The 16,902-nt window shown below is 36.7% G+C and overlaps 1 protein-coding gene across 2 annotated transcripts in view; it reads right to left on the bottom strand.

The window, feature by feature from the left end:
* Window positions 1-16,902, bottom strand: part of DIAPH3 (diaphanous related formin 3) — a 234,753-nt gene that overhangs the window by 77,537 nt on the left and 140,314 nt on the right. For both annotated transcript variants that reach the window (XM_014965690.1, XM_014965691.1), the window contains 2 exons: window positions 11,410-11,574; window positions 5,311-5,446 (listed from right to left, as the gene is read on the bottom strand). In XM_014965690.1, the coding sequence (XP_014821176.1) occupies window positions 5,311-5,446; window positions 11,410-11,574 (301 nt within the window). The remainder of the gene's footprint in view (window positions 1-5,310; window positions 5,447-11,409; window positions 11,575-16,902) is intronic.

The following is a 16,902-nucleotide window of genomic DNA, read 5'->3' as shown; positions in this document are numbered from 1 at the left end:
TCTAATCCCTTAATCATCTTTGTTGCGCTACGTTCGACTCTCTCCAGTAGTTCCCTGTCTCTCTTGAACTGGGGAGCTCAGAACTGGACACAGTATTCCAGTTGTGGCCTCACCAGTGCAGAGTAGAGGGGGGGAATGACCTCCCTTGACCTGCTGGCCACACTCTTTCCTATGCAGCCCAGGATTCCATTGGCCCTCTTGGCAACAAGGGCACATTGCTGGCTCATGGAGAGCCTGCCATCCCCCAGGGCTCCCGGCTCCTTTTCCTCAGTAGTACTTCCCAGAAGATCCACCCCTAACCTATACTGGTGCCTGGGGTTCTCCCTCCCCAGGTGCAGGACCTTAATTTTGCCCTTGTTGAACCTCATTAGGTTCTTCTCTGCCCAGCTCTCCAGCCTGTTCAGATCACTCCGTATGGCAGCACAGCCCTCTGGAGTGTTGGCCAGCCCTCCCAGTTTGGTATCATCAGCAAACTTGCTGAGGATACACTCTGTCCCCTCGTCCAGGTCACTGATGAATATGTTGAACAGGACTGGGCCGAATATTTACCCCTGGGGGGGAGCTGAAAGGAAAATATGGAGCTGATATTTTTATTCTGTAACCTTAAGACACTCCTTTTATATCGGTGAACCATTTGAGCTGTGATCATTAGGACACAAAAGTGTCACTATCTAAAATGTAGAGATTGAGAATTTTAGCAAATTACTATTTACAGAGATCTAAATCTGACATTGGCTTCAGGTCCAAAACTCAAAATAATACTTGCATGAAAGTTAAGCGATTCCATGTAAATAACAAAAATCTATGGTCTCGTTAGCAGAGATCTAAATTTATATTATGAAGCCTACCTAAAATGTTAAGTTTTTCTAAAAAGATACTATACTACATATTCATAAAACACTACATATAAATAATTATATCAATATTTTGTAGATTTAAAAATATATCCAAAATATATTAAAAAATCAAACTGAAAACTGTATAGAGATTTATTATACACTATGCATATTTATCTAATTTTAGGAAATGACCATATCAACACTGAACTTGGTGTAAGAGCATTTAAATGGCAGTCTGATGATGACAGAGCGTAAGCTTCAACCTAGATGGTTAAATTGTTGCCTGTATATCAAAGGTACAGCACAGGCTAAGGAAGACCATCAGAGTTTGCAAGAAGGCTGGTATACTTCAGGATCACCTCAGATCCCACTTTTGCAGTAAGTGTCAGTTACTAAGGATGAAATTGTTGTATTCACCCAGAAGGATTTCCCCCCTTCAAAATAGTTTAGGTCAAAAATCAGGAGTTACCTTTAACTCAGGATCATTTTCCTTTTGTTTTAATACATCCATATAGTGCTAGGCAAACCTGGTATGATACAGTCCTAATGTGCTATAAACAACTTATTGGCTCAACTCACACATTTGGTAGAGGTTAATAAAATCATACATATTTCTTTAATCTTAGGGTTTTGTGACTGAAAAAAAAAAGTCAGCAATACCCCCTGAAAAGATAAAAATTTTGCAGCATTATGTAGGTCAGTTTTACATGAAGAAATGAATCCACCTTATGCAGCAGAAAGTGGCACCGTAGGCAACAAACCCCTACTCTTCAAATAGCTTCCAAAAGCAGATGAAAGCTGAAGAAATATAAAGAAAAGGACTTGAAGAACAAAGGAGAATCTAGGACAGGTTAAATGTCTGTGTTGTAAATGAGACCAGTGGTTAACAAAACAAGCTTAGGATGATAATATAAATCCTGTTTAAGCACTGGATGGCAGCTCAGGCCTTGAACATTATGGGCACAGGCTGAAAGTAGAGGCTCCAGAACTGTAAACAAGTCACTAATGGCCAATTAGTGGTCACTGCAAAAAAGTGCAACAAGCATTCTGAAAAGACTGCTTTTACATTAAGAACAGAAGCAGCAGTTGAACAAAAGAAAAAAATGCAGCTGAAGGCACTGCTTCGATCTGGGGAATTAACACCCCTTAAAGGATTTTGCATAGATTACAAGAGGGTCAAGAACCATCTAGAAACTAAACCACCTAAGAAATCAGTTAGATCCCAAACTGGGTGTAGGGAAGAGAAAATGGTAGAGAAGAAAAAAAATTACCCACTTCAGTTCTAGTTTCCCCTTGCAGAAGGACTCTTGAGTTTGTCTATGTCATCTTGTCAACTAAGGCCATGACTGGTACCCATCATTGCCAACTCCACAGCATCATAGAATCAGAGAATGGTTTGGGTTGGAAGGGATATATTCACATCAAATTAAGAACACAGATGTTAAGGACTGACTGTTTTGAATATGTAGTGGTAGTGAATGATAGTAAGAAGTAATTTGTAGCGCTAATGACAAGTAATGTGTAAGAATAACTAACTAGCACACCCAGCACTGTTAATGATTGTCAGTCCAGTAAAGTCAGGTTGTTTTGTTGGGTGTTTTTTAAAGTTTAAGAGAAACACTTAAGAAAGTGGCACACAGCACAGTGATACATGGGCATCCCTAATCTTCAGGTAATTTTCAGTTAAAAAGCAGTGTTACTGAAAAACGTAGAGTGGAGATGCAGAGTACTCTTCACTGAAAAGAAAAAAAATCTCAAAGAACCAGTTAGTACATATACTGTATACCTTTCTGTTCTTCAAATATGCACCTGTTTGAATCCCAGAAAATATTTTCTAGGATGGTGACACCAATGAATTTTCAGCTTCTTCATTCAGGCAATAATTGAACTAGTCTTCCTACAAACCCAACATCTGATCTAGTCACCACATAAAGAAATGATATGGAGCAAAAATCAGTCACTCCACAGTCATACTCCAGGAAGGAGTATTTTGGTATTTGGGAGGACCTGGTTAGAAATTGGTCAGCAGGTCAGATGTAAACATTTTGTGACTGATTTACAGATTCTTAATGAGAAGGCAGCCTTTCCAATGAACTAGTATTGGCTAGGAAAAAAAAAAAAAGAGGGTAAAACAGGAGAAAAAAATTTTTAAATATCTATGTTACTCTTCCACCAGAATCAGAACAATATTATGCCTCTTCCATTAGTAAATAAAGCTTTGATAAGACTGCCAAAATAAAATAAAATAAACCCCACATTTAATATTGTTGTTGCTGTCCTTCCTGACAAACAAATCTACCACAGATGCTTTCCACTGCCAGAATTTGGGTTTTCTAATAGACTTTTAAAATGATGTTGCAAACAAGCACAAGAAACCTCACAAGGAACTATGCAGAACAAACACAACTCATCAGCAGCCAGTGAATACCAGACTCAAGACATTTATAGTTTCAGGTGATCCTAACATTATCTTTTCCTACCTGTTGCTGTTTAGATCGGTCATTCCAGACTGAACCTTAAATGGCTGCTAACAAGAGCAAGAAACCTTTTTCTGTGCACTTAAATGTTCTAATAAATAAGAAAGGCTACTAAGAAACTGTTGGGGTTTAACCCCAGTGGGCAACTAGAACCATGCAGCTGCTCGCTTACTCCCCTCAGTTCAGATGGGGGAGAGAATCTTAAGAGTGTGAGGAAAAAAACCTCATGGCTTGAGATAAAGGGAGTTTAATAGTTAAAGCAAAAGCCGCACATGCAACCAAAGCAAACTACAAATTCATTTATTACTTTCCATCGGCAGGCAGGTGTTCAGCCACTGCCAGGAAAGCAGGGATTCATCATGCATAACAGTTACCTAGGGAGACAAACGCCACCATGCTGAATGTCCTCCACCTTCCTTCTTCTTCCCCTAGCTTTATATATTGAGCATGATGTCATATGGCATGGAATAACCCTTTGGTGGTCGGTTGGGGTCAGCTGTCCTGGCTGTGTCCCTTACCACCTTCTTGTGCACTCCCGGCCTACTCGCTGGTGGGGCGATATGGAGGAGCAGAAAAGGCCTTGACTGCCTACCAACAACTGAAAACACCAGGGCGCTATCAAAAGTATTTCTCATTCCAAATCCAAAACATAGCCCTATACCGGCTGCTAGCAAAAAAGTTAACTCTATCCCAATGACAGAGAAAAAGCACCTATTTAATCAATTACCTGGCTGACCTGTAGATGACAAGTACATAGTTCCCAGCTACATTAACTGAAGTGTAGGTTTAACTACCAGAGACCTACATACTCACATGGGCACCTGTACTCAGCAAAGCCTGAACATGACATTATGAAGAATAGGAGTTGAGAGGAGCTTTAATTTTCTCTGAAAGACTATCAATTTTCCATACAAAGCACTATCAGTCATACATACAACATGTCCGAGAGAAGAATATGTAACCTCTTTTGAAACACTTCCAATCATGCATGAATAGAGATACCAGTTTTGCCCTTTCCTAGTCCTCTTCAGCCTCCTATATCTTTAAAAAGATTGTCACTGGTAGTTTTCTGATTTGGTCTTGAATTTCCTGCTAAAGAATTAGAAATTCTGTGCTCAGAGGGCAGCCGCCTGGTTTCCCATCGTAAGAGAAAGCTTTAGACTCACACCTCAAGACACGGATGTTCTTATGAAAATAAATCAAAGACTTTTGATTTGAAGAATCTCTGAAACTAAACACACCTACTCTGGCTATTAGTGAAACGTGGAAGAGACAGATAATCATTTATGCCAAAGGTGCCGAGCAGGGTTTGAGTGTGGAACTGCTTAACAAGATCTGCTCAAGAAAAAAATGAAAGTAGCTCACGATAATTTACACAGTGAGTCATGTATCATTCTGAAGGATTCCAGAAGCTCAGTCTGGGATAAAATATAGGAGTATAGAGGATCATCAGACATCTTTTTTAGTAACAGAGAACTCACGGTGTCTGCCATCTCTTTTGGTACAAAAGACAACACAGCATAAATGAGCAACTTCAAAAATGCGTGGCTTAGGCTTCTTTTAAGGTGTTTCAACAGGAACCTATTGAACTAACAGTTGATACTCAAAGAAGGGCTTATTCTCATAAAAGAACAAAAAATGAATATGTAACCTTAATAAAAAGAAAATGGCTTTCTGATTTGGAAAATGTCTGTTCTCAGGTAATGTGAGGGGTTCTGAGAGAAACTGAACTTATACTTGGTCACACAAGGTTCAATATATTCTAATGGAAAAATATAAAGCAGCATTACGAGTTCTAAAATAGCTTAAGGAAAACAGGTAATTAGAGAAGCTCTTTAACAAAACAAGAATGAAGAACCTCTTTGCTGTAAACTTTAATTGGTGAAAATCATTCACTTATTCTGCCTTTTCTCATAGCATATTCAGATAATGAAAAAATAGCAGCTTTATTTCTGCTAAAGCATTAGATAAAACGTGTTTTCTACGTTACTCACCTGTTTTCATTTCTAACAAGCGCTTTTTCTTTTGTTGCCTCTCTTGTTTTTCTTTTTCTGCTTTTTCCTTAGCTATTTTAGCACGCCTCTGTTTTTCTTCTGCTTCCCTTCTTCTCATGTTCTCCTTTACTGCTTGCTATGAAAAAAAAGGTAATATAGAGTTCCATTAAAACTGATGTCTCAGCACAGTCAAAACTGAACCTTAAAAAGAAAGAAAAAAGCTTTAAAATCACACCTCCTAACTAACTTTATCAAGCCAAATAAATATTTTACATTCCATGTTTACTACATTTTCTTCAGAACAGTAAGCAAATTCAGAATAAATACATTAAAAGCCTACTAATTAGCCCCAAATGTTGTTTATAAATTCAGCAAGAAATACTGCTTAAGTATACACATGTTAATGTAGGAAGAACTCAGACTAAACCACCTGGTTTCACAAAACTTAAAGTATGTTGCTATTTGTATTTCTAGAATAGTTTCAACAAATATTCTTTCTCATGCTTCCACTATGCCAAGCAAAACAAAGTGACTTCGCTGTGCATTTTTCTTAGACTTATCCAGATATGCATTATTTCACTTGGTTTATAAATTCCTGTCTTCTGGTTAATATCTCTACAACTGTTCATTTGAAATTCTAAATAAGTACTCCAAAGCTTCCAACGAAGCCAAAACAGAACTATGGGTTTCAGAGGTTAGAAATCATTATTTTGCATATTCATACATTAAGCAAAAATACTGTGTCACATTCAATAATTTTTTAACAAAGCTACCATAGGATTACCTTTTCATTCTGTCTTCTGGTTAATATCTCTACAACTGTTTATTTGAAATTCTAAATAAGTACTCCAAAGCTTCCAATGAAGCCAAAACAGAACTACAGGTTTCAGAGGTTAGAAATCATTATTTTGCATATTCATACATAAGCAAAAATACTGTGTCACATTGAATAATTTTTTAACAAAGCTACTATAGGATTACCTTTTCATCGTTTTAGTGTTAGCTACGTACACTGGTAAATTGTCAGTGCTCTAGTATGGCTTGCATTAAACGTGAAGTGCCACGCACTTGTTCTTCACTGCAGAAAGTTTCTCTTTTTTCAGCATGCAGTTACACACAGAACCGCATCTTTCACAACAGATCAAAGTGTCCCCCCCCTACAAAATGGCTAACATCTTCACAAGGTCTGAGGCAGAGGCCACACATTTGCAGCGCTAATTAACGTCTCGCGTTATTTTTAGCAGGAAAATGCCCAGCCTGCACTCAGGGGAAAAAAAAAAGTAAGAATGGACTGAAGAGTACTATAAAGTACAGATGAATGTGGATTACAGCAATATTTGCATGAACACTGTCTGTGCAGCGTCACTGCAGTACAGTGACCAAAGGAAGTATAAAATATATATATATATATATATATTAAAAAAACCCACATAAATCTCATGAGGAAATGCCTGTCTTTGATAACTGAAGAAGAATAAGCTTTCAATCATGAAAAAGGACAACGAAATGGACTTCTTAAACAAAGCAAAACTGTGTTTCCACAGTGTCCTCTCCAGAGTCACCTCTATCAATTCTCTTGATACTTGGGCAAGGGAGGGGAGAAGCCTATTGCAAAACACTAACATTCTTTATTGGATTAATTTTAACAAATTATTTACTGATTTTTCAGACTGAGTATTCTGTAAAATAAACTGGTGGGCAAAATTCAAATGGGACTCAGGCACAAGTACAATTTTGGCAGAAATGACACACTTTCCTAACAGAGTGACCAAGGCAATTTCTACTTTGCATCTACTTTTCCCCCCCAAATAATACTGCTAGTAGGACCCAGCCTCAGACTGCAGTCATCCAAATATCTTCCTATCTATCTGTCTACTCTATTTCTCCCTAATCACACTGATGAACTGCACTCTATTTAGTAGCTCACACCTTCATATCCAGTGTAAACTGGACATTCTGGAGTATCACAAATTGCCTCTAGCTTTTCTCTAGCAGGACATGGGTCTTCTGTAAGTTCTGTGTCATAACTTAAAATGTCATGCTGATGATGCCTTGGATACCATTTAAGACACCTCTCCAGGATACTAGACACTTCTGTTGTTAGGTCTCCTTTGAGACATCAGGTAGACAAGTCTCCAAATTCCACTAACTGTACTGAATATGCATCTCCCTTGACTAGAACATGAGATTAGACCCTTAAGCTCACATACAGATGCCAATGTTTAGAGGTCTATGCCCTAGAGTCAAATCCTATCTTACATGTTCTCTGTGTTTTAGACACAAAACATCAGTGTCTAAGGTTCTCCAAAATGTTTATACCAAATTGTCACAAACTTGGCTGAATCAAACATATATTTATCTCTCACAGTTTGCATTTAAAAGACTAGATGTCTTAACACTTCCTTGCTCAAAAGGCCTAAAAGATGAGACATGCTCTGACCGCATCTGCTATATACAAGCAGCATTGCATTCAGCACGCGGCACTGTATGCAAACTTAACTTTCAGAAGAATTACCAAAGTATACACCTCTTGCATACCATGCCAAGGCCTAGAGTTTCCAAGATGGAGACATTCTTGGGTTCTCTCTTGTGCTTTCCAGGATCGTTTCCGACTTTCATTCAAGTATTTGCATAATATAAAAGAAAAATTCTCTAGTGTCTACGGAACAAATTCTTACTTGCTTGCTCTTCCTCTGGTTCCTTAAGTCATGTTTCTGTGGCAGAGCAACCTAGCATCGACAGGAGCAGGGGCTTTCTATAGCCCTCTGACTAGCGCACTGTCTTGGACAGAAGAGCTGTTGACAAAAGACCTCTTTCCTCCTCCTCCTACAGCTGCAGGAAAATTCTAACCATTACACAAACACAAGGAGAGGAAATACTCATATTGCTTCATCTTATTTCAGAAACCTATCCTTCCAATGAAAGGAATGAGCCTCTTAGCAGTACCTCTGATGCTGTGAAAGCACAGAAGGAGGTTAATAGAGATGTCCAATACCTACGATGTTCCACTGACTGTACCAGGAATTTAGCTTCAGGAGTTAAAGCACTGAATGCAGTGTGCTTCACCTATTTTTTGGATCTGGCCAACTCACTGTACTCTAGATTTGGTGTTCAAAGACCATGAACTTGAATGGTGGCCACAGCCACCGAATACTACTGAATTCAAAGTACAGTCTAAAGTTGGCTATGTACCTGAAGTCTATGGCTCCAGATTTATACATGTTTTTTAAAACTTTTTAAACATTTTTATTATTTGAGAACAAAAATCACACTATAAGTAGGTAAGTACTGTATGTAAATTATCAACTTTCCTTGACAACAAGGATGGCTGAACTTAGTGTTCTAGGATATGAACCACCTTAAGTTTGTCAGTAATCAAGACCAATGCTAAACAAGTCTGAAAATCAGACCTTGAGTGTCTCATGCTGGGCATCTCAAAAATCTTTTCCCAAAAGTCTCAAAACTGAGCAAGTACTCAATATTTAGTTTAGTGTCATTGAATGATAAGTGGTTTCATGCCTTATCTACACATCTTTTTCATATAGCCTTCAAACTGTGCTCTGCAAGACAGAATTATTAATTTTCCTCAAGGTTTCTTCCATCATGCTCATCAATAATATCTAACTGTTTCGAAGCACTAATTAATCTATCTTTATAACAGTGCTGTGAGCAGGGGTTAGTATCAGTGCTAATTTTACAGACACCAAAAAGAAATATGGAGAAATTAAGGTAAAGGAGAACCACTTTTTAAAGTCTCAAATTCAAGATGAACTTAAGCATTTAAAATTCTTATTCTACAGCATTTAAAGGGGACATGTAGTTTAAACAGCAGAAATTAAATACAACCATTTCAAAATATTTAGCCATTTTGAAATCAGACTCCTGAGTTTCAATCTGGCATATGTAACGTGCCAAACAAAATCATTCTGATTGATCTGTGCCTTCTAGGTTTTTAGCTGTTAAACTCTGAAGCAGCAGAGGCTTGGTAATCTTCACATGTTGCAATGTGCTTCATAAATATGGGTTTCATTTGACGTCATTTCCTCACAATAGATGGACACAGGAATTTCAAACCCTTTCTCAATATCTATGAAAGAAGTATTTTTCCCTGTCTACACCGTCAGACATGTCTGAAGTCATTGAAAGAAAAGCAAATGACCAAGTAAAACCTAACAAGACTGGGGAAACATGCGAGCAATTTAAATAAGTGTCTTGCAATGATAAGTGTCAGGCTGCAATGAGGATTAGATGGCAAAATGACTAATTGAATCTTTCTACAGGTCAAAGGCATGAGTTGGATCACTGCTCCAGACTTTGTCACAAAGCTCATGCTCAGATAACATTCTTGCAGGAGTGTAGCCAGTAAGTTAAGCTACGTAATAATAGGTATTCAGATGTGACATGAGACACCTTTAATAAATTCATACGCAACTGGGAATCTGCCTTTTTATTATTGCATCTCTTCATTGAGAAGAAGTTACTTATTAGCCAAGTGTTCAGAATCCAAGAGAAAAACCTAGTTCTGCAAAGAAAGCTTCAACAACAACAATTGAAAACAACCGCAACCTCCACACAAAATCAACAAACTCTCCCTTCACCCCTACCTTCACCAAATCTCAACATACCTATAAAACACCAAGATAGTGATCCTCACTAATCCTAAATAAGAGCTATATAAAAGTATTTTGAACCTATATACCCATCAGCTTCCTTAAAGTTTTTTTGGTTACTTTAAGTTGAGGGATATACCCTCAACATATATTGAGTATGCATTCTGAAGTATATCATCAAGTTAATCATCCTTCTTCCAGAAGAACTACGTTGACAACGGTAAAAGAACCTGCAGTATTTTGCAGAACATCTGATTATCCTGAAATTTCCTAAGACGACTGTTTATAGTTATATATAATCAAGTCCAAACAGATAAAGAAATACCCTGGTGAGAAATTTCTACCTCATCTTTCAAAAAGGTCTTTTGCTAAAACCCTTAAATCATATTTTGGTAGAATTAGAAAAAAACCCCAAACAAACCACCAAACAAACCACACACCCCCCCAAAACCCCTATAATAATACACATTTGTACATATAATGGAAATGCATTTGGAAAAATACCTAAAGATTTCCAAATTAGATTTCCAAAATAGCTTAAGCTTTTATGATGAGCTAGTATGTGCAAATGTTTGTACACATAATGCAGATGTTGCCCTGTGGTATAAGGCCAGAGCTACACCTCCATATCTATGACCATTTTAGATGACTCTAAGGCAAAGTTCTGATAACTAACAGCGAGTCCAAATCATGCTTATAACTATATTCTGAGCTCTGCACAAAAGGAGCTACCCAACAATAACCAGCCTAATATCTGCTTCTCAAATATAATTCAAACATTTAAAATAATAATAGAAAAACCATTTTTAGCTCCTCTCCCCAAAGATCATCCTGTTTAAAGGGAAAAAAAAATTAAGCATTTAAATTGTGTAAGATCTAAAAGCCCAGACATTCCATTGTCACAAAAATTAAAGGCCCTTAGAAACAGACGGAGTTTGAAGAAAATACGCTATTTTTATAAGCCAGAATAAGGAGCTCTGAGTTTCCACAGCAGGGAACCTGCTTACACACACAAACCTTGACACTGATCAAGTGCTGCAGGCAAATGAAAAATTAAATTAAATAAAATCTTTAGTCTGCATTTTACATGGGAAAAGAATGCATTATAAATATAAATAATTGTTAGAATATTTATTTTTAAGTAAATAACAAGCATACTTTAAATAGTAAATGCAGTTATATTTATAAAAAGGTAGAGTTTCAGATTTTTCTGCTTTGGGTTATATATGCATATAAAAAGCTCAGTTTTAATTGACATTGTTATTAGGAATTTTCAATTCTTTCAGAAAGAAATAATCCACAAATAGTAATTCAAAACTCCATTATCCTTAGGATATCCCAAGAATTTAGGATGTGCAAAATAAAATTTCTGACATGAGTATCAGACACCATTTGAGGAGGAAGAAATTTCATTTTAGTTTGTTCCATAACTGAAAGATTACCAAAATAACTTCCAAGAAACATAACGCATAAAATAAAAATATTTTACCATGAACATTGTCCTGAAGTTGTTTAAGTCTGTTAAAAACTCCTCCACTGAAACTTTCTTCAGATCAATGGCATAATATCCCATCACATTCTGATAGAGTTTTTCCATGTTCTCGTGCATCCGTGAAAGTTTCTGAAAATCTTCTTTGGCGTGAACGAGAAAGCTGTGCGCTGCTGTTAAGGCTGCAAGAATACTCAGCAAATCACAGTCTTCACTTAACATTGATCTGTATTTCACACACATTTTTCATTTGTATCAAACTGAAGTATCAAAAGAACTTTTCCGTGTCATACCTGCCTCCCTGTATTTACAGTGTATATTAGGCCTAGGAATAAATCAGGATGCATTCATCAAATTTTCTCAGCGGCTTTAAATTTAAAGATTATTCTATTAGCATATAATTTTGTATGAAATATAAAGTATGAGACTAATCTAACTTCAAGCACCTATGTAGTTTATTTAGTATCACTGTCTCCTTATTGACGCTAAAGGCTTAGATACATAAATTAAAATTTATTTGGAATTTAGATACAGATACCAGTAGTCAACCTGAACACTTTCATACATCAAGAGATAGTACAGTCCCTACTAAAATTGAAGTAAAAATAGAAATATTAATAAACAACAGTATTATAAGTAAAAGCCATGAAAGATTAAAAACTTCACCTTAACTGCTTTTTTTAAAAAAAAAATAATTCTGTGGCAGCAACAGCAATGCATTCATTTCTATTCCTGGTGGCTGTATCAGGAATTTATGCATTTTCTAAAGCTATTTGCAATGTCAATACAACTTAATTAAATTAGCAATGAAAACAATAGAACTACTTCTACAAGAGATAGACAATTTATAAATAGCACCACAACACTGCATAACATAAATTAAAAAAACGGTGGTTATTCAAGAATTTTGATAATATAGTTAGACAAAGAAGCTTGAAGAAGAAATACTGTGTGGAGTCATTTCTTTATGTAGGACAACTTCATGAAGTGTTTACTTTAATGGAATGGTACCTGAACAAATATTTGTGTTCCATTATTTTCCTGCTCCAGGAATGACTACAGAAGACAACAAATGTATTTTTTACCTTCTAATTGCCCACCCAAACCATTACAAAAGAGAATTTACTGTGTTTGTACACTTCATACTACAGATACACACACTATGGTCACCTTATCTTATGAAGCATGGGATTTTTAATCAAGTTCATTAAAATGTAGACAATTGCAACTTTTATCCACTCATGCTGTTTTAAATACACAGTAACAGTCCACTGCTGGGTGAGAGCTTTCACCCTTCAGGGGTTTTGCAATGCACTCTTAGTTTTTTTTAGAGGCTGAATCCATTTGAATTTCACTATTAAATGTCCTTTTGGTTTGTTAACATTGCTTGAAAAATGCTAAGTAAGCAGCTAATGGTTTTCTTTTTGTGATTTAAGACTCCATGCCAAGAAGTCACACAATAATGTTCTCAGACACATGCAGGAAAGGAGACGTAAAGCACTTTCACAACATTCAAAGTGGTCACTATGATGGCTATTAGCTGGGTCTTTAAGGGCAGAATAGTCTCCTCTGAGAAAGTCTTGTAGAAAAGGTCTAACAAAGCCTAGATTTTGAAGATTTAAAACAATAGAACCTCCATCACCTCTCAGCCACCTGATTTCAGACCTTCTTTTTGTCTGACAAGGCTCCTTAGCCAGTATGAGCTTCTTTCCATGTTTCTATTGACTTCATAAGATACAGCTCGTGAGCAACCTCAGAGCTCAAAGAGAATTGATGTTGCTGGCCCACTTTCTCTTCCTTATCAGTTTGAATCTCTCTCCTCTACTTAGCTCCAAGACCCACAAAGCTTACAGGAAGCTACCTTTCAGAGTTGAGTTTCTTTAAAGTTATTAAGGACGTTAAACAGCTATTGGTGGGACAGTGTGGAAAGCCGATGAGAGATCAGTATGTAATAACTGCCCAAATATTAAATAAAGAAAGTATTATGAGAAACAAGGCATGACAAAACACAAGTTAGAAACTTCAAAAGAAATGTCAGCAGTTCAAAAAAAAACCCCTAACAAATCAAAACAGCAAACAACTTTAATAAAGAAAACCAGCAAAATTAACACAGTGAAATTAGAAACAAGCATTTCTATGACCTGTTTCCTTTTGATTGCACAATTTAGGATACTTATTATTTGTGATTCTTAGATCATTAAAAGAACTTAGGGAAAATTACACTATTTTTTTTTTCCAATTATGAGGCTGTTTATTTTCACAGAATGGAAGGGTAAAGGAAAATCAGATATATTTTTTTGTTGTTGTCACTATGTATAAGTGCCATACACATCAAACATTCCAGTAACTTTCTTCAGTTTTCTAGGAAGGTAAAAAAAAAAAAAAAAAAAAACTTGAGAAAAAAAAAAAGTTATCAATAATATGTATACCTCATCTTCTAAATGAATGATATGCCAGAATATATTGTGAAAAGGAGACTTGAGGGGGTGGGGAGGCAAGAGAGAAAAAATTTCTGTGCTATTCTGCAACACACAGCTACCGGTACAGTTATGTTAATAGAGTCCATATAGGCTGCTCAGCTTAATACTGTTAAAACTGACTCCCCTTGAATACGTGATGCACAATTTTAAACTCAAAATACAGCACTCTGGAAAGATGTTTTACTATCCCGTATTTCAATGCCAGACATGATGAATCCTGAGGTTTTTATTTTCTGCCTGGTGCATTATGGGATAGCTTAAGCTCTTGGCATTCTACTGAGACTGTGCTTCAATTTAGGTATTTTTAATAAGTCCCCTTCCTATTTGCCTTAAATATGGCTTTTGTTAGCCAGCACTAGCTAAACTGGAGACAACGGGGAATACTACTGAGTACAGCAATCCCAACTGTAATTATTATGAACAGGTTGATATATATGCATTATCAGCTACAGAATTCATTGGCTTTGGATGAATGAAGACAGAAGTAGAGCAGAGCTGCAACACAGGCAGGAGTAAAAGGGAATCAAGAAGTTAGGTATTTGTTAACTTTTTCTGAAGTGGCTTTACTTCACGGGCTGCCTTTTCGGCCTCCTGGGATTACAGATCATCATTCTGCTCGTTAATGGAACAGGAAAGCAACACAGGGCTGAGACAAGCAATATCTGTGGCAAAATTTCTAACTGCTGTATGTTTGGTCTTGCATATTCATAGCAGCTTTTTCATAGTGAATTGCTTGTCTGAAGCTTATACCGATTTTAATATATTGTGCTACATAAAATACTAGTATAGTGCAGGGTACCAAGACAAGTAAAAGCAGCTGTTACCCTAGAGGAGACAATGAGTGATGTTGATCTGTACCAAACATTTCCTTAAAAGACCCCATATTCACCACATGTGATTTTTTCACAAATTAACCTACACATCAAGGGCAGACAATCAAAAAAAAGATTATGATTCTGCATAAGAACAAAAGATTAACAGATGCATAGATGCGACATATATTTTCGCAGAATCTTCAAAATGGAATAGAGTGCCACCAGGCTAGCCCTCTGTAAAAACATGGCAAATTATTCAAAGACTATGCAAAAAGACTTTGAGGTCACATCAGGATTTCAACAAATGATTTTTTTTCTGAGGCCAAAGGGTGTGAATGTTGTAGGGCTTTGCTGCGGGTTACCCCCACCCAATTCTTGGGAAAAGAGTTGCAACCATATGAAAAATAAGTGTAATAGACTTCCTTGTATATGTATATAGGAGGTTCAACAGTAAAATTCTGTACCTGAATATAGTAGTTCAAGAAACACATAAAAATGTTTAGATTTTTAAATCAGTACCTTCTGAAGAGTATTTCTCAAATAATACCTTTTCCTTGACTCACTCCTACTTATCTCTATGCTATAATGTATTGTATAATGGCATGTATTTGTATCACACAGAGCTGCTGCACCCAGTCTGCATACCCCATATATTATGAGCAAAACCAGTGCTAGCTGTAACACACCTGAAGTTCAGACCAGATATTTAAGATGTGCATAAAGAAACTATTTTTGAGCTAAATTCACAATGTTTGCCGAAGCCCTGTCTCATTACTTGTCCACACAGTCAATATCCTGACCCTTTCCCAAAGAGCAACATACAATCTTTTTTCACCTAATGAGCTCACGTGCTAAAATCTTCCAAAGTCCTGAGGGTTCGAGGACAATCTAACAGGCTTCAGTTTGTGTTGCACAGAGGGAAGTTCAAACTATGAGGCCAATTAAGTAACCAACGGTTTAAAGGCAGCATGTAAGCTCTTCCTTGCAGCTGAAACAGGTTTCTTCTACCTCACTTGAGTCGGGCACTGACTTGGTGAAGTGCTGTTCCTTCCTTCCCTTTTTGCAACACCAACAAATTAACTTAAATGACAAGGAAAGAGGAATAGAGAAGTGAACAAAAAGAAAGGACTCTCTTCCTCACTGAAAGGCGGTAACTGACTTGTTTCTGAAGTATTAGTTCCACAAGCTTCTCTGAAAATCACCATCAGCACTACGATCAGTGGTAGGCTGAAACTTGTTGAGAGCTTCTCAGCTGCTACTTAGAAAATCACGAGAGGTGAGCTGGCCTGATAAGGAGCATGTTGACTAAATTACTTAATTAAGCTTTTAATATGCAATTTAAATACTCTCCAAAAGCCCATTAACTTTTTATTTTGAACGTACGAGGGTATTGTGTTCACTATGCTTTTTATTGAACATTTCACTCAATTGATTTAATGCCCTAGATCAGTATCAGTTCAATATTCTTTGACTTCCCTAATTAAAGCAAACAGAACTGCAATAATAACTATAATTTCTTTTCAGCTAGTATACATAAGATGACTGACAAACTAGCACAATCTAATATATAGGAGAAATATTCATAATTACAGACTTTGTCAATAAAAGAGTGCACCAACTGTGCATGTATCTGACTTCCTAAAGAAACAAGAATGCTAATCAGTTCATTAGGGGCCTTTGGGTTGTGATATTTAGCGACAGGATGTAGTAGCCTGCTTGTCCATGGAGTCTAATTGTACTCAGGATGAAAAATTATTTCCAACAAAGCACCATCCTTCCTTTCTCAGATTTCCTGCTGGTTTCTTTTTATGAGCTGCGTGCCTTTCAAGACATCAGCATCATTCAGCTTTCCTTGTCATAGGAATAAAAGTAAAGGCAGGTCCAGGCTTCATCACGCTGTGCAGGATTATCTAACCTTTACATCAAACCTTTTTTGCCTCGTAATTTATTGAAGTTCCTGTTTTTCTAGAAGTAAGCTTCTTTAATTAGTGTGTTCACAGACATTACTAGAAACCATATGCAACTTCACTGTTTTGAAATTGCTCCCTGTCTGCTGGGAGGGGAAGTCGGTGAGGGCAAACTATTCCTATTCATAATATTTACTGTTCAAAATATTTTATCTGAATAGCCTAATACAATGAAATAGGTAGTATGGCTGGTTTTACCTGTACTGATTTATTCTGAGTAATATCAGATAT

This window comes from Calidris pugnax, unplaced genomic scaffold (genome assembly GCF_001431845.1).
Source record: "Calidris pugnax isolate Ruff unplaced genomic scaffold, ASM143184v1 scaffold20, whole genome shotgun sequence".
In the NCBI taxonomy this organism is placed as follows: Eukaryota; Metazoa; Chordata; class Aves; order Charadriiformes; family Scolopacidae; genus Calidris; species Calidris pugnax.
This window is presented reverse-complemented; position numbering and strand designations above follow the sequence as displayed.